This window comes from Lagopus leucura, unplaced genomic scaffold (assembly GCF_019238085.1).
Source record: "Lagopus leucura isolate 7727_CA_CO unplaced genomic scaffold, USGS_WTPT01 Super-Scaffold_100009, whole genome shotgun sequence".
Taxonomy (NCBI): domain Eukaryota; kingdom Metazoa; phylum Chordata; class Aves; order Galliformes; family Phasianidae; genus Lagopus; species Lagopus leucura.
In genome coordinates this window covers 6,033,756-6,058,886 of record NW_024962266.1, presented here as the reverse complement: position 1 = coordinate 6,058,886, position 25,131 = coordinate 6,033,756, and the positions used below count along the sequence as shown (strand labels likewise).

Below are 25,131 nucleotides of genomic sequence, written 5' to 3'. Positions count from 1 at the left end.
AAAGAGGCAACGAGGACAAAGGGGGACAGCAGGAGTGGAGATGGCTGTGACACTGTGGCCCAGAGGTAGGTGTGCACCGGGTGCTACTCCAGCCAGGTTCAGCGGTGCCACTCCAGGGCTGAGCATCCCTCGCTGTTCTCTGCATGCAGGAGGATGGAGGAGCTGGGCTGTATGGAGGAGATGCTGCCGGCTGAGAGGTGTGACCTGCAGCAGAGGGACAAGGCTGCGGCAGGGCAGGTGGGTGCAGCACTGGAGGCTGTGTGTGGCTGTCGGTGGGGCATGGCTGGAGCTGTCCTCACCCTGCTGTGTTGGGGATTGGTGCTGCGGTGTGGTGCTGGGGACACTGGGCTGTGACAGAGCACCTTGGGGCCCCGCAGCTGCCTGCGCCATCTGCCCTATGGTGGCCCAGGTGACAGTGCGTGAGCCACCTGCATGTGGTCCTCTATGGGACCGGGAGAGGACACATGGACCCGTACTGGAGTCAGGCGCTGCTGGCGCTGGGGCTGAGAGTAGCACTGCACTCTGCAGCTGTGGATGGCACTGTGCTGTGCTCAACCTCGCGCGTACACAGCGGGCACTGCGCATGCGCGCTCGCCGGGAGTAAGAACTACAAATCCCGGCAGGCACCGCGGCCGCCGCGTACGCGCCGAGCTGTCGCCCGCCGCCATCTTGAAATCTGAGCCAGAAGCCGGGCGCCGCCGTGGCAGGAGCATCTTCGGGGGGGAGGCGGAGCGGCGGGGCCGGGGGCGGGGGGGCCAGCCCGGGGTGAGGGGCAGCCCCGGGGTCGGAGGGCTGTGAGGAGGGAGAGGGTACCCTCAGGGTGGGGGCTGTGAGGAGAAAGGGGGGCTGTGAGAAGAGGGGCGGCCTCAGGGCTGGGGGCTGTGAGGAGAGGAGCCGCCCCGACGTGGTGGGGCTGAGGCGAGAGGTGGCGAGGGGCGGCGGGTTTCCGTAGAGCCGGGAGCCCCGGCGTGTGGCCCGGTGGAGGGGGCTGCGCTGCGGGGCTGAGGGAGGCGGTGCTCGGGGGATGCGCTGAGAGTGGTGCGGGCCTCGGGGAGCGCCTCGAGAAGCGCCTCGAGAAGCCCCGGCAGGAGGGTTGGGCGCCTTCGGCAGAGAGAATGAAGGAAACCTGCCGGATCTGTGCCCGCGAGCTGTGCGGCAACCAGCGGCGATGGATCTTCCACACGACGGCCAAGCTCAACCTCCAGGTGCTGCTCTCCCATGTCCTGGGCAGGGAGCTGTGCCGCGATGGCAGAGGCGAGTTCGCGTGCAGCAAGTGTGCCTTCATGCTGGACCGCATCTACAGGTTCGACACGGTCATCGCGCGCATCGAGGCCCTCTCCATCGAGCGCTTGCAGAAGTTGCTGCTGGAAAAGGACCGCCTCAAGTTCTGCATTGCAAGCATGTACCGCAGGAACAATGAAGAGCCTGGCGCGGATGAGAAAGCCGGAGATGGAACTGTGGACCTTTCTAACCTGCCTGACGCGCGGTACGCTGCCCTCCTTCAGGAGGACTTTGCTTATTCTGGGTACGAATACTGGACGGACCAAGATGAACACGGCCTGGAGCCTCACAGCTGCCATGCTTCGGAGGGAGCCGCCAGCCGCCCGCGGCGGTGCCGGGGCTGTGCCGCGCTGCGTGTGGCCGATGCCGACTATGAAGCAATTTGCAAAGTGCCACGAAAAGTGGCCAGGAGCATCTCCTGTGGGCTGTCCAGCCGATGGTCAGTGAGCATGGGCAATGAGGAGTCGTCTGTATGTGACCCGGCGGAGTCTGCTGGCGCCAGAGGGCCCATGGATGGGGAGAGCATGGAGGAGGGCACGCCTGCATCCTCTGTTGAGTCCCTAGACACAACAGTGGAGGCCAGCGCTCCGCAGCAGAAGGATGAAGATGTGGATAAGGGAGTGAAGGGGAACGGGAAATGTGACGATTTTGCAGAGGACCGCATGACCCCTAGCTCATCACTGAGTGGGAACAGGCTGGAGCTGGCACTCAGCTTGATCAAGGGGTTAGACTACAAGCCCATCCAGAGCCCACGAGGCAGCAGGCTGCCTATTCCTGTGAAGTCCAGCTTGCCTCCCCCCAGGCTTAGCGGTGACTTGGCAGATGGAAGTGCTTCTGCTGGCTTAGCGTATGCTGGTTCTGGTTTCCTGAATGCAGACAGAAAATCCTTTTCCAGAGCTCCCTTGGGTCTTCCCTTGGAGATTCCTGAACTACAAGAGCTGTGGGACGACCTCTGTGAGGATTATATGCCACTGCGGGTACAGGTAGAGGTCACTGTGCAGCCGTTCCATTGAGCTGCATACTGCTGCTCGGCCCTTGGGACCATTAGGCATTCTTCTGTGTTGAGATAACACAGATAGACACGTGTAGCTGAGCCAAGGGCTAAGAATAGGCAGCTCAGTCCTTTTTAGGTGTGCGTTCTCTCTCCCTTGTTGTTCTCTTGTCATCTGTTTTCCTCTTTTGTGTTCTGGGAAATGAAGCTCCTCTGAATGAATGCAGTGTGCTAGCAAGCTCTAAGCTCCTTGCAAGCGTTTGCATTTTCTGCTGAGAGAATGCCAGTTTCACTTTATAGCTTTCTCTTTAAGAAGCTGATTTGACTTTTACCCACAACAAAAGGGAAAGTTTTAAGCTCCTGGGCATGTGTTTTCCACCAAACGTGTTTTCTTTGTGTGCTGGTAATGGTGGATGTCAGGAGCCTGCCTGTCATGCTGCCACCATCACCCTGCTCTGCAGATCAGGTCTCAGACCAGCTGAGCGTGCTGCTCTGTGCAAGCAGCTGTGGAGCGTGCCTTGAGGAAAAGGTGTTTTCCTTGCAGGTGGATTTGTGCCAGGGGATGACTTTAGGGTTGGTATTCTAGATAATTGGTTTATTTTCTGATCCTTTGAAAAGGTTCATCCATTAATGGCAGGTGTTGTGAAAAGGCAGCAAATGCTCCTGTTGGCTATGTAGATGGTGGTCCTCATGCAGCTTGATTGCTCTGTTCTGCTGGCTTTTATGAAATCGTCATTAGGGTGAAGTCAAAAGCTGAACTTGTAACTCCTTCACCACTTTCTGTAATGAATAGAAGGCCCCACTCAGCTTCAATTCAGGAATATCCATGTCAGGCTAATTGCATTCGCATTAGCAGCCTTAGTGCTGCCTAATTCTCCAGATAGCCTCAGGGATTAGGAAAAAGCTTGTTTATTACTATGGCAACTGATGCTGTGCTCAATTATGCTTCCTATTCTGTGGGTGCTGCTTACTGCCCCATCTGCTCAGGCGTTTTCCTGAGCTTTGTGCTTTTCCCATAAAGCTCGGCTCAAGAAATTGCTAGGGCGGGATGTAGGACACTGAAAACTAATCTGCCTCACAAAAGCGTTGCCCTTGCAGCCAGTGAATGAAGATGTGAAGCAGGATGTAGGCGCTGCTGCTATATGCTGTGTTGCTGGTTGCTCGTCTTCATAGCTAAGGGTGTATTTACAGCATAAAAACAGGCTCTGTATGAACAGAAGGTGGCGCAGTCAGTGTGACGTGCTTATGGCTTGTGTGTGGGGGGGTTTCACCCTCCTCTTGGAAAGGATTTGGGGAGTTTCAGCCTCTGCCCTTTGATGTCCCTGCCAAGAATCCCCCTGCTAGGTGTTGTCCTGACCATCTTATGGTGTGACCTCACTCAAGCTGTAACTGGCTTGAGTACAGGGTGTGGCATAAGTGCTTCTATATTTGTTGTTTTTGTTTTTGTTTTTTTTTTTTTTTTTTCTTTTAATAGGATCACGCTGCCCTTATTGCTTTGTGAAATTGCAGTTCTACTTTACATTTATTGCTGCAATCTAGTGTCCGGGGCATGTAATCCCTTAGATAACCATCCTCTTGGGTATTTTTCTTTAAACCAACAATGCTTCTCCTTCACTGCAGCTCCAAGGAGATACCATTGAGCCAAACCCTCATCAGGCACGCTCTTACACTGCCCTTGGTGCTGGTGCTGGCAGCCAGGGAGGCATTATGCTCTCACAGCCGGTCTTTTACCCACTGTTTGGTGCAGATGTGAGGTTTAGACAGTGCAGATATTATTGCCCTTGTTTTTTATAGAAGTGTTTTGTTTCAGTTAGTGGGTGCTGGCATTGCTGAAGAAAGGGCACTGAGGAAAAGATTACAATCAAAATACTGATTTAGGGGAAAAAAAAAAAAAAAAAAAGGACAAGCGTGCTGCTTCTGACAAAGGTGGCTGTGGTAAAGGAGGAGGAAAATGCGGGGAAGGGGAAGTAGAGGAGAAAGTGTGCTGTTCCCATTCTCAGTGTGTGGGTTTGTCTCATGGGTGAAATCTCTTAGCTGGGGCACTGAATTTGCTATGGCTTGTGGGGCTGAAGCACTGGAGCATGGGGAGGTGTGAGGAAGGGCCCCACGAAGCACCAACAGAGGGTTCACAGTAAGGGAGTGAGGAGTGACAGGCGGTCTCAGCAGAGCCTTGGGCAGCAGGGAACCCCTGCCAAGTCAGGCAGAGGGCAGCTAGGTGCCAACCACCACCCAAGGGAAGGCAGACATGGGCATTGTGTTTTTCTGGAGAGACAAAAGCCCTGAGGGGCGTTTGAGCCCATGCTGCAAGGGCTGCCAAATGACAGTGCAAGGTTTGAACCATTTCTCTCTCTTTTTTTTTTTTTTCTTCTTCTTTATTTCTTTTTCCCCCCAGAATCTGCAAGATGAACATCAAAAGCCAGCTCCAGGTGATTCTGCATCGAGGGAGTGCACAGCCAATCTATGTGCTACAGAACCGCAGAGCAAAATCCAGCAAATTGAAGCTACCAACCAGGTATTCATTTGTAAACAGCAAATTCAGTGCCTAACGAGTCTGTTGTAGTTAGTATTGAAGGCTGCCCCTAGGCCTCTCCAGAGGCAGACACCTGTAACTCCCCTCCAGCCAAAGGTGTGTGAGCTGGCCTGGGGATCTTAGTGCTGCTGTCTGTAGCTCGAGTTAAAAGCATTTGCTTTTCTTTTCCTCCAGCTCTGCTGTGTAAATTTTTCATATTTTATTTTTTGCAAACCACGATTTTGAAGGAACTTTCCAGTTGCTTGGTGAGCCTTCTGAGAGCTGGTGAAGCAGAGGTACCACAGGGCTATTTCCCTCACTCTTGGATTTGCATGAGTTGAGTCTGGTGCAGGAGAGAAGAACACCTGCCTTTTTAGACAGCTGCTGCCTTTTGTTTTGTTTTGTTTGCAAGCTTTAAGGGAGATCAATGCAGAGGAGGATCACATCTTCACTTAGCTTTTAAGGCTGTAAGTTTATTTACTAGGAAAGCTGAGCTGTCTTGAAGCAGATCAAATTTAACATGTGTTCCAAGGGGTAGATGTTCTTGGTTATGCTCTTAAACTCTAAGGTAAACTACATCCACGGGGAAAATAGAGGGGTTCAATAGGAGAGAACAAACAAAAACAACAACAAAACCATTGGAACACAATCTTTATTTGTAATCTGAGGTCATCTGCAAGCTGTTGGATCTGGTTGAGGTTGACAGAGAAATAGAACAGGCCCAAGGCTCTGTAAATGCAGGTGAAGTGTTTAAACAGTTTAGGGGGAGTGTCTGGTGGAGAAGAGATAACATGACAGGTGTGTGAACTAATGAATAACAAGAAGAGGTTGTGGCTGCACCAGCTTCTGGTGAAACTGAGGCTTAATTCAGTTCCAAAGCAGATGCATATCGACTAAGAATGGCAACGGCAGCATGTTTAGAAATGCTAATAAGCAGTTGCTTAACAGTTTGCACTGCTCATGTACAACTTGGTGAAAGCAGAGAACTGTCCTAAAACTATTTGAGATAATGTTACTCTCTTCAGGTTTAAAAAAAGTCTAAGGCAGAAGTGTCTCAGATTGTAAATCAAAGATTGGAGCTAGTGAGAAGTTCCCCTCGGTAGCCATGCTGTTGGCATGCTGGCACTCCTTAGATTCCTTTGTTCTGAAGCCAGAACTTGAGGCTAGATAATCCTGTAGTCGGCTCAAATGTGCAATCACCTCGGCCAGCAGACCAGCAGCTGCTGCAACAGTACCTGGGTAGTGGAATGAGGCAGCAAGAGGACGGGCTGGAGGATGGTAAAGGTGCAGCTGCAGTATTCTGGGTGACATCAGAAGCAGCATAAACAGTTTTTAGAATGTGTAGCTTCTCCAAATGGGGTGGTTTGTTGTTGTTGTTGGTTTTTTTTTTTTTTCCTATTTTTCTTTTCTGTTGTTCAGATCTACTGGGAAGTGTTTGAGCTGAAGTAGCTCTTCCCTCAGGAGGGAGCATGCATGCTAGGAATTGGGAAGGGTCCTGGGCAGTCTGAGCAAGCCTGTCCCATGGTATGTGGGAGGCAGCATGATGTGTGAACCCAAACATGGAACCTCCACCCTGCACGTGATGGTTGCATTGGAGGGACTAAAAGCACTGGAGAAGTCATATTGAGGAAAGAATGATTTGTTTATTCGCTGCTCTCCACCCAGCACAAACAGTGCTGAAGGGCTTTGGCTTGTTTGTCTTGATCTGGTGAATACCTGGGCTGTGGGACTTGAGTTAATGGTGTTTCATGTATCGCATTAGACCAACATCTTTTTGTGTTCAGTTATTACAGGAAAAGCTGAATGAATTGAATTGTGAATTAAAATCTGCACGAGAAACATCACAGAGACAAGATCATACAATTCAGAGTCTGAACGAGGCCCTGAAGAGCAAGGAGAGTGAGGTACTAGTATAGGATGGGCAGGGCGGGTGGGTTGGTGCTCACTGGAAGCTAGCTGTGTAGGCAGTGATTGAAAATAAATGCTTCAGCCGTTTCTGTGCATCCCAAATCTCATTAAATTAGTTCCTGCAAAGCTCTTAGTGTTGTGTGGCACTGATGTATCACAGTCCATGCTGGAGGCTTGAAATGGAAGGGTTTATGCTTGGCTTGCCGATGACTGCTTTCCATCCTTTCATTCACAGACAGAAGAGCTGTATCATGTCATTGAAGGGCAAAATGAGACAATGGCCAAGCTGCAGGACATGTTACACAGAAGCCAGCTGGGGCAGTTGCAGGTATGTCCTGGGAAAGCCTGAAATACATCTGGTTTGGTGCTGCAGGGATTTTGGTTTTTAAATCCCTCTTGTGAAGTGAATGTTCAATTTCTCAGTTTCTCTCTCTTGTCAGATGTCAGAGAGCACACCTTCATCTCAGGAGCAGCAAGTGGCACTGCTTGATCTTCAGAACACACTTTTCTGCACGCAGCTGGAGGTGCAGAAACTGAAAAGAGCTCAGCGCCAGAAAGAGCATCAGCTGGTTGAAGCCAAGAGGGCTGCTCAGCTCCTAGAGACCACGGTACAGGAAGAAGAGCAGCAGAGAGAGGCAACCTGGAAACACAACCAGGTATGGCACACACACAGCCTGGAAGTCTCCTCAGTTGTAAGAATTAAGAAGCATTAGTGTAGTCAATACTCTGTTCTCATTCATCGCTTCTGCCTACACCGGTGTGGACACACTTGACTAACCCTGTCTTGAGTATGGCATGGAGAATTTTTAGCCTCCTTGGCTTCCCTTCTGAGGATTTACGATCCACAGAGACATGTGACAGATAGAGGGTGTTTTATGGCATGTACACTTCGTACTGTTACAAATGTCCTGTTTCTTTTTGCAGTGTTACAAAGTTAACATCTGCTGCTGAGGTGGGATAGCTGTTACTGATTGTAAAGCTCTGCCTGTGTTTAGGGTAAAGCATTTAGATGGATGGATTTCCTGGGAAGGAAAATAAATTCCAACTTCACTATGAAAGTATATTTTGAGATGTGAGAGCTGCAGTATTGCAGAGCATTTTTTTATTTGCAGAGCTCTCCTGTCAGTCCTTGTTGTTCTTGGTTCCTTCAGATTCAGCTACTCTTCATAGGTCTGTTGGGGACTGAACACCAAGGTGTGCGCTTTTCCTTCACAGGAGCTGCGTGCTGTGGTACAGCAGCTGCAAGCAGAGCTGCAGGACAAGGCTCAGCAGATCCAGGCTGTGGAGTGGGAAAAGTGCCGTGAGCTGCAGGCCCAAGAACAGAGGGTTCAGTGTTTGAGTCAGCACCTGGCTCGCAAAGAGCAGCTTCTGCAGGTGAGATTCAGAAAGACTCAAACTGAGCATAACTAGCGAGGGCCCCTGCTCCTCCTCCTTTGGTATTGGAGATGCAGAAGGTGGTCTGTACCTTTCATACACACCTATCAAAGAAGGGAAGGAAAAAAATGCTTCTGTGTTCCCTAGGTGAGGAAGTTGGTACAGATGTCCAAATACCTCAGCTCACAGCATGGTGAGCCCTGATGGACCCTAGTCAACCAGGTGCAGGTGTTCTAATTCCCATTAATGTAGGGAGTAGGTCAAATGCACAATCTCCTGTCCAGGTGTTTTCTGGACTAACAGCTGCATTGGCGGTGTGCTACTTCTTTAGGAATCAAGGGAACTTCTGCAATGCCAGCAAAGCTTGGGCAGGAGCTCTGCAGCCATGGATGCTATGCTGGAGAAACTGCAGCAGAGAGTCAGCGACAGGGATGCTGCGCTGGAGGTGAGCATAACCTGTTAGTAACACATCCCTGTTTTTCATGTGGCTTAATCTTTGGGTTACCATCAATAGTACAGCCCCATGCTGACCTCCATGTTCCTCACGACCCATTCTTCCAGAGAAGCCTTCTGGAAGGGAGAGCTGAAGTGATCCATGCAGAGCAATAAGCTGCAGAGCCTTTCTATCCCACTCTGAGTATTTCACAATTCTCATTCTAGAGAGCAGTAGATGAGAAGTTCTGTGCCCTAGAGGAGAAAGAACAAGAGCTTCAACAGCTCCGTCTCTCAATAAAAGAGCGTGGAGGTGACCTGGACAGGCTGCGCAACGTCCTGTCCAGCAACGAGGCCACCATTCATGTGAGTTCCTGTACCTGGCTGTGTCAAATCCAGCCTGGCTGTGATGTGGAGCAAGGCAAAGCTTCATGTGAATGCTCAGTCTTTTGTCGGGGAGAGCAGTTGTGGGGTGTTGGCTTCCTCTGTCCCTGTGTGCTGGGCAGGTTCCTGGGGCTCTCATGTTTCTGGTCTGGATGTAGAGGTGAAAGCGGTGCCTGGAAAGGATGGAGATGTGTGTGTGTCTTTGTTCAGGGTAAGGTCCCTGCCCCTGATTGAGCTCCTTCTATTTGTCCTTAGAGCCTGGAGAGCCTCTTGAAAGCTAAAACACTGGAACTAGAGCAGATGTCAGCAACCTGTGAAAATCTCCGCTGGCTCAAAGAGGAGATCGAGGCCAAATCCTGCAGCAGGCAAAAGGAGCAGGAGGGGATCATTCAGCAGCTGCAGACTTGCCTGCATGACAGAAACAAGGAAGTGGAGGTAAGGCCTTCGCTTAGACTCTCAAGCATTTAGCCAGGTTGTCTGCAGAGAGAGTGGTCCAAGGCCAGAGCTTCTTGGCTGCCTGTTGCTAAGTGGTTTCTGGTACCTTGGAAACTGGCTGCTTTCAGCACATGTGAATACCTGTGCTTTCTTAAACATTGTCGTCTTAGCTCCATCTGGACTGAAGAGCTGTTTCTCCCTGAACAGATTGCAGTTTGTTCATAGCAATGTCCCTCCATCTCTCCCTTCCTCTCCTTTTGTCTAGGAGCTCACGGCAACTCTGCTGTGCAAGCTGGGCCCAGGACAGAGTGAGGTAGCAGAGGAGCTGTGCTTACGTCTTCAGCGTAAGGAAAAAATGCTGCAGGAGCTTCTCAGTGACAGGAACCGTCAAGCTATGGAGCATGATGCTGAAATCCGGGAGCTGCTGCAGGCCATGAGCACCAAGGAGCAGTGGAGCAAAGTGAGTTGTGTGCAGTGCTGCAGTGGGGACACTGGGGTGTATGATTCTGCCTCATGTTAGTGTATTGAAGCCGCTGTCTGGTAACTGCTGGTGTCTGTCTGGAGCTGCTGAGTGCTGGAGAACCACCAAGCTGCTTTTAGGTTGGTCACATGATGATAAGGAGCACTTGTAGCAGTGTTCAGCTCTTAGATCCCTGTCACTGAGTGGCTTGTCAGTGCTTATATGTAATGGGGAAGGAGGTGGGGATCCTCCTGGGTATCCATATTCTCAGTCTTGAGGCAGTGGAGGGACCATGATGGGGTTGCTACTCGTGTAGGTCTGTGTTATAGACCAGAAGGAAAGGCTCAGCTGTTTCTTGTGTAGATCAGAACTCTGAGAAAGCTCTGCTCATTGCACTGCAACTTACACTTCAGTCAAACTGCTGCAGGATCCTGGACATGTAATGCCACAATTCCTGCTCTGCCTGCTCTTGCACACTGGATACGATTCAGTGTTAACTGAGATACTTCACATCAAGTTTCCTTTCATAAAAAAGAGGAGTCTGTAAAGCTAAACACTCTCTCATCTCATCTCTCTCCTGCTTTTTTTTTTTTTCCTTCTTTTTTTTCCTTCTGAAGTGGGAAAAGGAAACTGAGAGACTTGTTCCTCAGTAGGTAGATAGGTAGAGAGGCTGTAGCTGTCTGGCAAGCAGAAGTGAGAGGGTTGCAGTGGAATAACTGAGTGACCAGAAGCAGTAGCTCCCAGACTGTTTGCAGAACACTTTTATTATCAAGTGACAGAAAAATATCAAGATGTTTTCCTGTAGTCTCTAAGAAAGCTGAGGTCACAGCCCTATTGGTTTGGTTTTTTTTTCCTTGCTCAATCAGGCCACTACTGAGAAGATGGTGCATGCTTTGGCTGAAAGAAACTGTGAGTTACAACTCTTGCGTCAGCATGTGTTGAGGAAGGAGCCTGTCAGGATCCAGGCGCCTGGTAATGCTCTGCTGAAGCAGGACAGACAACAGCCTGTGCAGGTAAGAGTCACGTACTCTGTTTTGCCTGTGGTTTTGGGGCTCTGGAGAGAGTGCATTGCCACAGGAGGAACTTACTGAGGGGAGTGCCACAGGGAATGGTAGTACTGAAAGTGGGATTAGGAGAGAGGCTTAGGAGTGACAGAGCAGAATTGAGGAGCAGAAATGTTGCCTGGCTGCTCTGACCTTGATTCCGCTAGACTTTGTCACTCATTGTCACTCTTGTTTTGATCAGGCAATAAGCACAAGTGAGTATGAAAAAAATCTGCCTTCTGACCTTCCAGCACTGACCCAGTCCTTCCTTGGGCTGAGCTGTGCCACTGTATTGTAATTCCCTCCTGACATTGTCACATACTGGAGGGGACAAGGGAGCTAATTTTAGGTCTCACTAATTCTTGGCAGAGCCTGCTGGGTGTTTACTGTCTCTTCCACAATTGGGGTTGGTATTTTTAAAGCAGCTCTGCTAAAAAACCCTTTGAGGCTGAGCGCAACTGTAAGGCTACATAAGCCATGTTCCTGCTTGAGCAGCTGTTAATGGTTTATTGGTGAGATGAGATGTTGAAAGTTTTTAAGCAGCTGCAAGCAGGTGGCTCACTTCTATTCCTGGGATGAAAATGAGATCTGGAGACTTCCCAATATGTGTATTTGGGCACAGCTTTGTGTTTTCCTACCTGCATAGTTCCTCTGGGCCATGTCTTTGGATGAAGATATAGGTCTGTACAGAATCTCAGTTGAAAGATGTGGTTGCTGCAGTTGAGTGAAACTTGACTTGCTTAATCCTGACTATAAAGAAGCTTGCTGCCAGCAACCTCTTAGTGCCAAATAAAATAAGGCTAGAGCCCTGTTGCCCAAACATACAGCTTCCATCTTGTGTGCAACTCTCTTGTCCCCACTGGCTGACTGTCATTGCTTTGTCGTGTTTCAGAGGCATCGACAAAGTAGCCAGCAGGTTTGCTGCAGTCTTAAGAGCCCTGGGGAAGCTGTGAGGTTCCCTGTAAAGGTGCAAACCTAGAGGCCTTTGTGTTTTCAGGAAATACTGCAAAGAGCTTGTGGAGCTGCAGACCTTGCTGGACCTCCACAGGAGGACAACACCTGCCTGACAGAAGGAGGTGAGTGACAGCTTCTCTCAGGGTCCTCAAACAAGACCAGGACTTTTCTTGCTGTGGGGCAAGCATACTTACATGAAACCATTGGAGAGTGAAGAGCTTTGAGCGAGAGCAAATGTTTTGAAATAAAGCTGTGCCTCTCCTTTGAGTGATGGTTCATGGATGTCTTGGGAGTGGGTGTGTGGAAAAGAGAGAGGTTGATTTGAAGTGAGATACTTCAGTGCAAGCAGTTGTGTAGCAGTCGTGAAGGGATTGACATAGTGGTTCAGATAGGGATGAGAATAACGTGGCTGGTTTGGGTTGTGCTCTAAGGCCAGGACATGTCATCTTTGCCAGGGTGAAGACAGGAGGCCTGGGATACTTCTGTTATCTTGGGCTGCTGCTTAAGAGTCAGGAAGGGAAGAAGAGTGTTTAGTAAGAGGCAGTGTGGTGGGGAGTGTAATCATTGTGGACTGGTCTTTTCGAAGAGAGATTCTGTCTAATCTTGCAGTCAGAGGAAGCAACTGACACATGATAACATTGCAGTAATCAAACTGTCCTTGCAATTGCAGCATCAACGGCAGAACTGGAGAAGGATCTTGCTAATGCCAAAGAGGAGCTGGAGCTAATGGCAAAGAAGGAAAGGGAAAGCAGAGTGAGTTTGTGCTGAAGCCTGTGGCAGTATTCCTGCCTACAGGAGACCCTTGGGCTGCCCCGCATGAAGGTTTTGGACCCCCCATCATGAGTGTGCATCAGTGAGAGATGGAGCAGCAGCTTGCAGTGCAGTTTTACCTTTCTGAAGTTTTTCACACACTCCTCTTTTGTTCCTAGCGGGAACTTGCTGCTCTCCAGTCTGTTGTGACCACACAGGAGGAAGAGTTGCAGGTGCAGGCTTCTGATATAGAGTCTCTGACCAGAAGCATCCAGATCAAAGAGGACCTCATCAAGGTGAGATAACATGCTGTGCTGGGTCAGCTTCTTCTGAGACTGTTGCAGTGGAGTCTCTGCTTTCCCTGCATCCTGTCTTTCGTGGTCACTCATTTCCAATGAATGGCAAGACATCAGAAACCAAGCTGCAGGCTGCTTGTGATAGCCATGACCAAGTACCTCTACTACTGCAAGGAGCCTCTTCAGAGCAACGTGGCTGTTTGTGTATCATTTTGCTTTTGGTTTGCCAACAGCCCTCTGTCTTGAGCTGGAAGTTATGGGCCCCAAATCCTGAGAGTGTCATTATTAGACTTTTTGTTCCTTGATTGCAACTTTCTTGAGCACTTTAAACAGATGTTGTGTTCCTTCTTCATTCTTGCTCCAAGCAGTTGTTTATGTTAATACATGCTGGATGCATTGGCATTTCTTTCCTAGGAGACCCAGGTCTTCTCTAGCACTGGAATATGTTGGTAACTGCATTCCAGGGAGGGTCACAAGTTTCCAGCTGTCCTTGTTATTGATCCCTTCTCCACAGATCCCTCCTGCCTCTTGCTTTTCAGGATCTGCAGATGCAGCTGGTAGATCCTGAAGAAATTCCGGCAGTGGAAAGGCTGACACAAGAAGTGCTGGTACTCCGCGAGAAAGTGGCCATAGCAGAGTCGAGAGGACAAGAGGCTACTGGAAACAGAAGGCAGCAGGTAGTGTGTCCTGCAGGGCAAGTTTGAATGTGTTTGTGTTTTATCTGGTGCTCAGTTACAATGCTTTATTCTCAGCTGTTGGATATGCTGAGGTGTGCATGTTCTTCAGAGCTGGCTGCATATAACAGAATAGAAAGCACTGGTTCCCTTTGGCATTTGTTTCAAGGGCATAGACTTTTGGGGAGTGGTGTCCAGTGTTGGCAATACTCAATAGCTTCTGTACAAGCAAGAGAGGTGTTGGTGCATCTGGAAGGAGAAACCACTGTATCCCTGAGCAGCCAGATGCCTCCTTTGATTTATCTCAGTGTTACATCTTGTCTGTTCCCTTTGACCAGCTGTTGCTGATGCTGGAAGGGCTGGTGGCTGAGAGGAATCGGCTAAATGAGGCTCTCCAGGCAGAGAGGCAGCTCTACAGCAGCCTGGTAAAGTTTCACACACACCCAGACAGGTAAGCAAAGCTGCCTCGGCTCCATGCTGCCCTGCTTGTTGCCAGGATTTGTGTGTGTGGGCCAGTGGGGCAACCCGTGAAGCAATGATTGTTTTAGGAGTCCAGATCTTAGGCTGCCTTTTTCCCTTAAAGAGATTGCAGTGGCCAGCTTTAAATGATATATAACCTCCTCCCGTTGCTGTTTCTTGTTCAAGCCCTGGGATTTCCATCCCCGTTCCTTGGCTTACTCACTCCCTGCTCAGTTTCCCACCCGCATATGGCTACCTTTCAGAGGCTGCTGTTTTCACCCTGCCAAATTCCTCACCAACTGCTGGGTTGATAAAGATCTCTCTAGGCTCTTATCGAGGAGGCTGTCCCACAGTGGCATACCACTGCATTCTTTGTCCTCCATGCTAATCCCCTGCCCTTCATGGGGCTGCAGCCTCTGGGATATTTGAGCTACCTGACAGCAAGAGAGCATGTACGTGAAGTACTGCAGTAAGTATTGAAGAACAGCTGTGACTAGGGGTCCCCAGCACGGACTGGAGCCTTTTTTGGGGATGGCTGTGCACTGGAGAGGTGAGAGGTGTCTGAGCCACCTATGGGAGTGTGCAGGGCCTGTGCCTGGGGGAAGTGAAAGTCCTGGATGGAGGAGCCAATTTGGTGTGCACTTGCTGCACCTATCTAACCCTATTCCTTTCTGTGTGGTGTGTCTGCTTAGCGCTGCGAGAGACTGCACTCTGCAGGTGGAGCTGGAAGGGGTCCAAGAGCTCCGGGGACAACTGGAAGAAGCTCTTGGAAGAAGCTTGGAGCGTTTGAGCAGGCTGGAGACACAGGGCCCCATAGGAGGTGGGGAACAGGAGCGTGTGAGAGTCCTACCCCAGCATGCCTTCTGAGCACTAGCGCTCGCCCGCCTGCCACGGAAATGGTTCACTAACTGAGCGAGCCTGTCTCACTGACTCTGGGAGGGTTGCTTTGGTACTTAGTAATGGTACTAAGATAGAACCGGTGCAGGGTTTTTTGTTTTATTTTTGAGCTGCTTTGGAAATGGCGATCAGTGCAATTCACCTGTGTCTCATGTATGTTCCTGTCTGACTCACCCCGGTGCCCGCTGATGTATTTGCACATTCAGATCATTCCATTTTAGTTGATTTCCTTCCATTTTCCCTTTTCCCTACCCTATGGGCCAAATAAAGATTCCCTTTCTCTGAAGGAAACACCAAATGTTCTCTCTCATCTCCCAAGTGCATGAGTGTGAATTTTTGTATTCCCTCCCTGCTTTTCTACCCAGTGACATCACCCTCTTGGGTTGATGGCTACTGGCACAAAAGGAGTGTTTGGAGATACGGGTTCCAGAGACAGAGTTTGAGAAGGGCTGCAAGACCTGATGGCACTTGCATAGGGTTTCTTCCACAAGTCTCTTTGTAGAACCAGCAATTATGTTCAAACCAAATCCTACTCCAGCATTGACTTCACCGATTTTTTTATTAGTTTTTTATTTTTGTTTCTCCCCTTGATTGTAAGTTGCCACAGTCTCACTTGTAAGTGCCTTTGCAGGAAAGCTTCCTCCCTGCTGTAAGAGCCTGGGCTGGGTCTGCTCCTGTCTGTAACATGCACATCTCATGCATAGGTTCCACATGCCCACTGGACCAGGCCTTCCTCTGCTTTGCTAGGGACCAAGTGCACTTGGCACCACTGTGTACAACTTCTAGGACGTCTTTCACTTCTCCTAGGAGTATTGGGGCTGGTGTAAGAACTGAAATGTTTCCAATATCCCAAGCACTTCCCAAGTGTTTGAGTTGGCTTCCTCATATTAAATCATTTCCCAAAGTGCCAGGAGCAAAATCTGTGCCTTTGAACATGTTTCTGTTTGCTGGGGAAGCAGAACATGGAGCAGAAGAGCTCCATCTTGCTGGGCTCTGCCTTCTGGACCTGTAACCTCTCTGCTGTACAGCTTGTGACTGCTTCACACATCGTACAACTCACACCTTGCACCTCTGCTGAGGTCTTCCTTGACTCAGTCAGGGATAGGAGACAGGATGGCTCTCCCTTCACATGCAGCAGGTCAGCACCCCTCTGGGGCTACGCCTAGCTGCATGGTGAGTTCATCTGTCCTCGTGTGGCCTGAGGGCTCATAGCTGGTGCTGCTGGGCAGCTCTGGTACCTGGCTAGCCTTGCTTTTCTTGCTTCATCTCATTCTCTTCCTCTCAGTTCTCTCTGTAGGATCATCTCTTTCTCCTTCTGCCACTCACTCTGTAGGAGCCTCTATGTCCTTTTCCTTATCTTTCCATCTTTCTTCATCCATCCTGGTTCTGCTTTCTGCCTGTCTCTTGGAGCCCAGGGCCCAGTGCAGGCTGCTTGGCCTCGGCTGGTGCTCTGGCAGCTCCCAGCTCTTGTTATGCTCATGTTTTACTGCAGATCTGTCCCTGCTACCATCGCTGATGTTAAGTGGTGTAGAGGGATCACTCTTAAGCAGAGTTGTCCCAGGTTTTCTACTGTGTTTCTTTGGGCTTTGCTTTATCCTTTGTATACCTGTCTGTGTACTGTTCTGCCCTGCAGAAGGACCAGCTTGAGAAACCCATGCCTAAGAACATCCTTTTGAGCTGTGCAGTGCTTTGTGCTGTGTCACAGCCTTTTGTGGAGGTCTTTCCTTTCTCAGTCCCTTTGGAGTCTTGTTTCTCACCCCCTGTTCCTAAGGATGTGAAAATTTCCACTGCAGCCAATACTGTGGGCAAGTCCTGCAGCCAGTAACCTTTCCTTCAAGTACAGAAGTCTGTGATATACAAAGCTCAGGGTGCATCTCTTGTCCCCTTTACAAGTGCTACATGGAGTGCAGGGGAGCCCTGAATTTGCATCCTGGGGTGCTCTGGGTTCTGTGGAGTGGTCAAACACTTGGTGAACGTCCCATGCACATGCTTCTCTGCTTTCGTCAGCACCTGTCTCCCCCTCTTCCTCCCCTTCCCTCCCCCAATTCCCCCCCTTTTTTTCACCTCATTTGAGATTTGTGCTCTCAGCTGAGAACTGCAGGGAGGAGCAGTGTGCCAAGTGCTGGCAGAGGTGATACTCCCATGTCCGTAAGGCATCTATGCTGGCTGTGAGCCACTCTGCCTTGCTTCTCTGCCTGTAGTGCCCCGTGCAGGTGCTCCTCCTGCTCTAGCGCAGCCAGCAGCCCAAGGGCTGTGTCCCCGTGCTGAGCACAAGTCTGCAAGCACTGAACTGGGTGGCTTGGCATCTGCTGGCTTTGTGTCCCTGAGGGGTCACAGGGCTGTGCTTTGGCTATGCTGGATGCCACTTTAAGGGAGCTACTGCCTCTTCCAGCTGCTTCTTCCTGCCTTAAGGGAGTGTGGTAGCTGTCAGTGTCTTTTCTTGTTGAACGTACTCTGCCACGTGGGGCGCTGTCTGCCCAGGCTGGGAATCGCTCCTGATTTGTTTGTTTGTTTATTTATTTATTTATTTGGCACCCCCACCCCACCCCCCAGTTGCTTTTCATGAATGGGTCTCCTGATGGTGCCACTGTTCAGGTGCTTCCCTACTGCAAGGTGTATTCCTGGCTGGTCCTCAGCGCTTGTTCTAGTAACTATATGCTTTCCTGCTGGTTTCTCCTTCACTTGTGAGATTTTACATCTCCTCTGCGTTCCCTATGTATGCTCGGCTCCCTCAGTTGGGAGCTTCAGCCCGGATAGCATGGGTTTGCCTGCAGGGTAAGTGGCTGTGGCTTCTGCAGAGCTTGGTGGGGGCTACAGAACCTGACCCTGCGTGGCTGTGCGAACTGTCCAGGCTCTTATCTCCCTGGGGAGGGATGTCACTGCCCTGACCCATCCCCAACCAGCAGAGCAGGCTGGGCTCTGCGACTGCATTGGAGGACTGTGAGAGAGTGGGCTCACACACTAAGGCACTGGGAACGAGCAGAAAAGTGTACCCACTGCCTGATTTGTTGGGCAGAATAGTCCCCAGCCCCCTGTGCACATTTCTGTGTGTTGTTGCCTCTGTGTGCTAGGCTATGGGATACAAGTGACCTTATGGCTGTGCTGTAGCTTTGTAAGGCCAGTACATGTCACACAAAGAACCCAGTGGTATGCATAGCAGTGGTGCTGAGGTGGGGTGGGCAGTTGCACAAGGTAGTTTAGGGCAATGCTAGTGAGACTTCCTGCCCATCAGGTGCTGCTGCTGGTGGCCATAGCTGAGGATATCGTTGCTGAGTGAGTGGGTCGTGCACATGAGTGTTGATGCAGTGAGCTCAAGCTGCTGCAGAAGCAGTGATTGGAGGGGATGAGATGAGATGGGATGGGTGGTATTGCTGGAATGGTCTGCTCCTTGGGGCAGCGCATGGTGCTGAGTGGGAGCTCCATCATGAATGAAGTGACAGGTCACAGGGATGGAAGGGAGACCTTCATCCTGCTGGGGTGCCCCAGCACCAGGCATGTGCAAGAGCAGGCACCTGCCCAAGGGCTGCCTGCGGTGGCCATGGATATTGCTGGGGACATGTAGACAGTGGCAGTACTGCTGTTGCCACTGGTCTGAGCACCTTGCTGTCCCTTAGGTCAGGCTGCAGGGACAGAGGTTGGTGATGCTGACTTTACCAGCACTAAGGAAGAGGTGGCTCACAGCACCATGACCCAGCAGGTAAGCATGGGCAGCATGGCATGGTGAACAGGGGTTGTAGAGCCAGGTATTGTGCTGCTGTCTGGTCCCTTTGAAAATGTCTCTATCTGCCTTTGTTCCTCCAGACTGGTTCCCGGGCTCCTAAGGAAAGCAGAGGCACAGAGAAGAAGAGCACAGCCCCTGCCCCAGCAGAGCAGGAGCTGCGGGCAGAAGAGGAGCTGCGGGAGCTGAAGGCACAGCTGGAGGAAGCAGGCTTCTCCTCTGTGTCTCACATCAGGCAAGAGCCTGGGACGTGGGAGCTGGTGGGTGGGCGAGGAGCACCCCCCGTCCTGGTTGCTGCCTGCCTTTCACAGCACCACATGCCCCCCAGGAAAGCGATGCTGAGCCTGTGCCTGGAAAACGCAGAGCTGAAGGAGCGGATGGGTGAAGCCACATCTCTGCTGGAGAGTGGGGAACAAGAGGAGGCTGGGCTGGGCAACTCTCCATCACCAGAGCCCTGCAGGATGCAGCGGAAGGGCCGTAGTGTCCTTGGGGATGGCCAGGGGCTGCTGGCAGAGAGGGGAGCTGTGCCCACCAAGCGCCCTGCACTGGAGGCACAGTGCCAGGATGACGCGCCCAAGAGACTGTGCCCCAGCAGCCCAGGTGGAGGGGATGGGAGCCATGTGAGTGCTGCAGCCATGGGATTGGGATGGGAACAGGAATGGAGTAGTGCTGGAGGGCTCACGGTCCCATCTCCCCTCTGGCAGGTGGAGGGCATGGTGCCCTGTGGAAGCTGGCCAGGGCTGGGTGTGGAGCTGCACTCGCAGGCGGCACAGAAGCAGTGCCAGGAGCTGCAGGACAAGCTGGCTGCCTCTGAGGCAATGGTCCGAGCACAGGCTGAGCAGCTGGAGAAGTACCACGTCCTGCTCCGTGAGTGGAGGGGTGGGTGGGATGTATGCCCAGCTCGGCATGCCCTGCGCATGCACCCAACCTGCAGGGGGTCCCTGAGCTGGTGTGGTGATGCCCAGCAGGTGAGCCCCATGCCCAGCAGCTCAGCAAGCATGTGCAAGTGGACTTTCAGGACTTGGGCTATGAGACATGTGGGCGGAGTGAGACTGAAGCTGACCGTGATGAGACCACCAGCCCTGGTAAGGAGAGCTAGGGGCACTGGGGGTCCTTATGCCTTGCCTGCTTGGCACAGAGAAGTGATGCTATCCCCTCTGCAGAGTGTGAGGAGCCAGATGTGTTCAGCGAGCCCAGCCTTGGAGAGGAGCTGGGCTCCCCACACCGCTCGGGGCTGCCCAGGGTGGGCAAGGCTGCTCTGAAGGCTGTGGCCCAGCCTGATGTGGGAGCCCTGCGCCAGCACATCCAGGATCTTAAGGCACAGCTGCTCAATGCCAACAAGGTGATCCAGAGCCTGCAGCGCCGTACCCGTTCCATCTCTGTTACCAGTGGCTACACCTCAGGCCCTGAGCGGCCCCCGCTGTGCCCCACCGTGCCGGTATCGCCACCCCACAGCCTCACCGATGAGGACGAGGGCTGGCAGTCAGACAGCCATGGCACCCTGTGCCCACAGCGCAACCTGGAGCACCTGGTGCACCGTGTAGCACTCCTCGAGGCACAGCTGCCTCCTGCCAAGCTGGGGGGGGGCTTCCCCAAGGAGCTGCAGTCTGCTACTTGGCCAGGGTATGGCATGGGCATGTGTATTGGGATGGATGGGGGGGGCTACAGGAGGTTGCAGGGGTTGCCTGAAGTGGTTGCTTGCAGAGCCCCAGGGCTGGATGGTGTGCACACGTCCATGGCACCTGTCCATGCTATGTAATGTAGGCAGCTCTGGGGACCCCTTCCTTCCCAACCCTACAGGAAATACAACTCGCTGATCCAAGCCCAGGCCCGGGAGCTCTCCCACCTGCGGCAAACGCTGCGTGAGGGCCGTGGAGTGAGCCGCAGCCTGGCCCAACACCTGCACGATGCCCTGCGCTCCTTTGAGGAGCTCCTTCGCGGCACCGACATTGACTACTACCTGGGCCAGGGCTTCCGGGAGCAGCTGGCCCAGGGCAGGCAGCTGGCCGAGAGGCTCAGTGATAAGCTGGGCACCAGTAAGTGCCTTGGGGGGTACTGGGTGGTGTGGGGGCATGAGGAATGGGAAGGGATGATCTGATGGGTGCTGCTGTGAGCTGGAACCGTTTGGACATGGGGGCTACCTGCCCTGCCGTGGGCTGTTCTGTTGGTTCTGAAAGGACACTAAGTGGTTCCTCTTTGATTGTTCTTGTGTTTTTTTTTCAGAGGATCGACAGGATGGGGAGGATAAATCTAGCCATGAGCTCCTGGCACTGAGGTACAACCTCTTCCAGAAGGACACCCTGGGGGTCATCGCTGCTTTTGGGATGGGGGTCCATAGTGCTCTGGGTGGCTGTGCTGGGGATGCCACTGCTCTCCTGTACTTGGCATCTTGTGGCCCTGCACTACAGTGTGATGCTATGGTGGACAAGGCACAGCAGGGAACAGCTGTGCAGGGTCACTAGCCTCGCTGATGGGCTGTCTCTGCAGGCTCAGCCAGGAGCTCCAGGAAAAGGAGAAGGTGATTGAGAGACTGGAGGCGAAGTTGCAGGAGCGATGTGAGTCACCAGGCAGCAGTCACCCACCCTCTGAGTCGTCCCGCTCTGCTACCAGCACCTCCTTTGTGTCCGATGTTCTGGAGCCCTGCTCTGATGGGGAAGCAGCCAGCGAGTGCAGCCAGTGCCCCGAGGAGCCCGCCCGACTCTCAGGTACCAGGAGCTGGGGGCATGCAGCCCCTCTGCAGCACATGGCTGCAGCACAGAGCCCAACGCTAACACCTCTCTTCATCTCTCTCCTGTCTCCAGGCCTCCACTTTGACTCTTTGTCCAAACCCAACAGCGCCCCTCTGCCAGCACAGGCACCCACTCACTCCTTCCTGCCCATTGGTCACCCTGTGCCCTTGGGCTGCTGTGGGACCCATGCTTGCTCCCTGGCCAAGGCACAACAGGAGCTGCAAGTGCTCCAGAGGCAGCTGGGAGAAAGTGAGCGTGCACGCCTGGCATGGGGCATGGTCCCGTCTGCCCTGCTACATTGTACTGCGTGGCCCCTGGCCCCCAGACTGAATGTCCTTCCCTGGCCTTTCTCCTTCTCCCCAAGTCCCAGTGCTCTTGCAGGGGGATGATGGGGACATGTGGATCCTCTTGTACAGAAGAAAGGGTGGGTGGGATGAACACCCCTTGGAAAAGGCTGCTTTGGGTAGCCATTGAGTAGAAGGGCTGAGGCTTCCCAGCTTATGTCATGCAGTCAGCACACACTGGGAGAACCTCGGTTCCTCAGGGTGAATGGGAGACTGTGGGCTGCACTGATGGGCACAGCAAGAAGCATGTGGCGAGTGGGTTTGTCATCCCAATTCTTCCTTTCTGCCCCTTGTTCTCCTCTTCCTCACCACTTTGTCCTGTGTATGCAGATGTGACGCTGCCAACAGCAAAGGCCACAGCCTCGCTGGGCCCCTTTGGAGTGGGCAACAAGCCAGCAGCATCAGTGTGCCAGCACGGGGCTCTGCAGAGTTTATCCAAGCCCCCTGTCCTCTGGGACATGCCAGCTGCTGGCCAACTTTATGGGGCACTGCCATCAGGGTGCTCAAACAGCCAGAAGCTAACAGGTATGAGATATGTTGGGAGCCTGGGGGCATCACTGCTGAGGAGACTCAGCCCCAGAAGGTTCAGGGCAGGGGGAGGCAGGTGGTGGGCATGGTGTGGGGTGGGCAATGTGGCTGTCATGAAGACGTGTCTGTGGATGTGCAGGGGCAGAACTGCTGGAGGAGCACCTGGTGGAGATCCGCAGCCTGCGCCAGCGCCTGGAGGAGTCCATCTGCACCAACGACCGGCTCCGGGAGCAGCTCGAACGCCGCCTGGCCTCCACCAGCAAAGCCAGTGGTACAACACTGCATGGGGTCACTGGGTGCCATGTTCCCTGGGTGCTCACCTCCTGCATGTCTTGGTGCTGGGGAAAGGGGCTCAGCACTTGTCCCTCTCCGCAGGTTTGCCCAGTGACATCTATGCTCAAGGGCCAGAGCTGGGGCTGCAGCTGAGCGGAGAGAACCGGGCACTGCGTGAGGACAACCAGACCCTGCGGCTGCAGTGTGACCAGTTCTCTCGAGGTAGGGCTGGGCCGCCTGTGTCTTAGAGGGGAATTGCTGAGCAGGGTGACACTGATGTCTCCGTGTCCCTAGAGCTGGCACGGGTGCAGGAGGCCCTCCTGGCTGCTTGCTCACGAGTGCGGGAGGCAGAGGCCGAGCTGGGCCAGCGGCGTGGGGAGCACCGGAGGCTGGCAGAGGAGCTCACCAAGCACCAGGAGAGCATCCGGCAGCTGCGGGATGAGAGGCTCTCTCTGCAGGAGGACAACAACAGGTGAGGTCTGGGGATGGCAGGGCTGAGCATTGTGGCTGGCTCTGGACGTACATGTCACCTCTGTGCAGGCTGCAGCACACAGTGACGCTCCTGCAGCAGCAGTGTGAAGAGCACCGCCTGCTCCTGCAGGCCCTGCGCACGGAGCTGCATGTCTACGAGAGCCTTCCCAGCCCTGCCACTGAGCCCCGTGCAGGTATCAGCACTGTGCCCAGCTCGGCAGCCCTGCTCCTGGCCTTGGGATGCAGAGAGGAAGGGAAGTGCCCAGCAGCCACAGCCATCTGCAGGGCTCAGTTGGATCTTTTTCCAGGCTGCTTCCCATCTCCTCCCGTGCGGGATGTTGGCACCAGCTCAGCAGCTCCCTTTTCTTCACCACACTCTGACACTTTCATGCCCCAGCATACAGTTGGTAGGTACCTGAGCCCTCCTGCATGAGTGCTCCTGAGACTGAGATACTCACGACACCCTTGCTGAGCTCAGGGCAGAGCTACAAGGGGAAGCAAGCAGTGCGCCTCACCAGTCCTGCTTTCCCTACAGAGCCGTGTAGGGCCAACCTTCCAGTGAAGAAGAGCAAGGGACCGGTGGGGGCTCATGTTGTTGGGTGCATGGACACCTACCGTTCCTTGGAGCAACGCATCCTGGAGGGGAAGGCGCTGGCCCACGAGTTGACATGCCTGACACACCCAGCACTCGGGCTGTCCAGCGCAGGAAAGGAGGTACAGGGCGGGCAGGATGGGCTGGGGGCCTGCAATAAGCAGGGATCTGCCACTTACTCCATCTGTTCCGTGGCTGTGGGCATACCAGGCTGCTACCAGGTGCAGGTGCTGATTGGGTGATTTAGGGCTGGATCCTTGCAGCACAGTCCCCATAGCAGGGGAGGGGGACGGAGGTGCTTCAGCAGCACCTGCTCCCGCACCTTTTTCCCACAGGTCCCAGGATGTGTAGGTGCAGGGCATCTCTGGGGCAGTGCCAGCACCCTGCACCGTGTCCTGGAGGAGTGTGCCTCACTCCTCACCACCTTCTGGAGCACCGTGCTGCCTGTTGGCCCTGCTCAGCACCAGGGCAAGGTGAGCACCATTGGGAGCCAGCAAGGTGAGCAGGCCAGATGCTCACTGCTCACAGCATATGTCTTATCCCAGGAGCAGGCGTTACAGAGTGAGATCACAGCACTGCGTGCCCAGCTCTCCAAGAGGGAGGATGCTCTGCAGAGTACAGCCAAGCAGCTCCACAGCATGGCCCAGCTCAAGGACAGCATGGAGCAGTTCATAGTCAGCCAGTGTATGTGGCACAGCTGCGCTGGTCCCCTGGTACCCTTGTACCTGGGGTCACCCTGTGGCACAGGAACCTCACTGACTCTGTACCTCTATCCCTCACAGTGACCAGGACTCACAATGTGCTGCACAAGGCCAGGACAAACCTGGAGGTGAGTTTGCCCTGGACAGGGCTGTACGCCCTGGTGAAGGTTTCTGGGCCTCATCTGGGGCTGGGCTCAGATGGCAGACAACAGAGGGTGAGGTGAGCCTAGGATGCATTGATGTGAATCCTGCGGGCTGCCCTCACTCTTTGCATCCCTGTCCCTGGAGCACAACAGTTCCAGCCAAGCCCTCACTGCTGTGCATGCTCTCTCACCAGGTGAAGGCCCAGCAAGCCCTGCCTGTTGCGTGAGCCTCGGGTTGAACAATGGGAGCAATGTCCCTGGCCACACAATGGCCCACGCTGGAAGGCTGGAGTGGACAGGGTTCAGGGGTGCCCAGCACTGTCCCAGGCACTGCAGTTAGTGGGTCTGGGGACTTTGTGCGCCCTTCACCTGCCTTTTCTTGGTATTGCAGCAGCTGGCTTGGGCTTTGCCTGCCCCATGCTTCACTGCTTGCCCCCTTCCTCCCACTGTGCTCAGAGTGGGGTGCCATGGCCCTCCAGCCCAAGCACCTCTTGCCCTGGGACTCAGTCTCATGTGTAACCTTGCTGCATACCCACCCCCGCTCATGGATGTATGTATATATATACAGAGAGAGGTATAGATATTGGAGCTGTGTTTCTGGGCCCTCCCTGGTCATGTCAAGGCCCCAGCATGGGAGAAAGATGTAAGAAATGACACGTTCTGTTCAGTGGCCTGAGGGTCCCCAATAAAGGTTTCCTTCCGGTCCTAGTGTTTGCAGCACGCCTATCCCTGCTGTGCCCCCTCCTGTAGCCTCCTAGGGACCTAGCAGCTGTCCCAGGGAGCAG

The 25,131-nt window shown here is 53.1% G+C and overlaps 1 protein-coding gene across 1 annotated transcript; it reads left to right on the top strand.

The window, feature by feature from the left end:
* The first annotated feature begins 1,043 nt into the window (after window positions 1-1,043).
* LOC122181141 (myomegalin-like) lies at window positions 1,044-25,054 on the top strand. The gene is given in 37 exon segments (XM_042873436.1): window positions 1,044-2,264; window positions 4,665-4,784; window positions 6,566-6,685; window positions 6,925-7,017; window positions 7,130-7,345; window positions 7,905-8,063; window positions 8,395-8,508; window positions 8,724-8,861; window positions 9,135-9,314; window positions 9,580-9,774; window positions 10,641-10,787; window positions 11,815-11,893; window positions 12,442-12,524; window positions 12,701-12,817; window positions 13,357-13,494; window positions 13,830-13,942; window positions 14,643-14,770; window positions 18,462-18,544; window positions 18,649-18,800; window positions 18,894-19,185; window positions 19,270-19,432; window positions 19,534-19,650; window positions 19,729-20,188; window positions 20,366-20,601; window positions 20,789-20,840; window positions 21,053-21,270; window positions 21,367-21,543; window positions 21,969-22,163; window positions 22,306-22,437; window positions 22,542-22,911; window positions 22,980-23,104; window positions 23,219-23,317; window positions 23,446-23,624; window positions 23,838-23,975; window positions 24,048-24,186; window positions 24,285-24,331; window positions 24,541-25,054. Coding segments are annotated over 37 exon segments (6,696 nt in total). The 5' UTR covers window positions 1,044-1,115; the 3' UTR covers window positions 24,574-25,054.
* The last annotated feature ends 77 nt before the right edge of the window (window positions 25,055-25,131 follow it).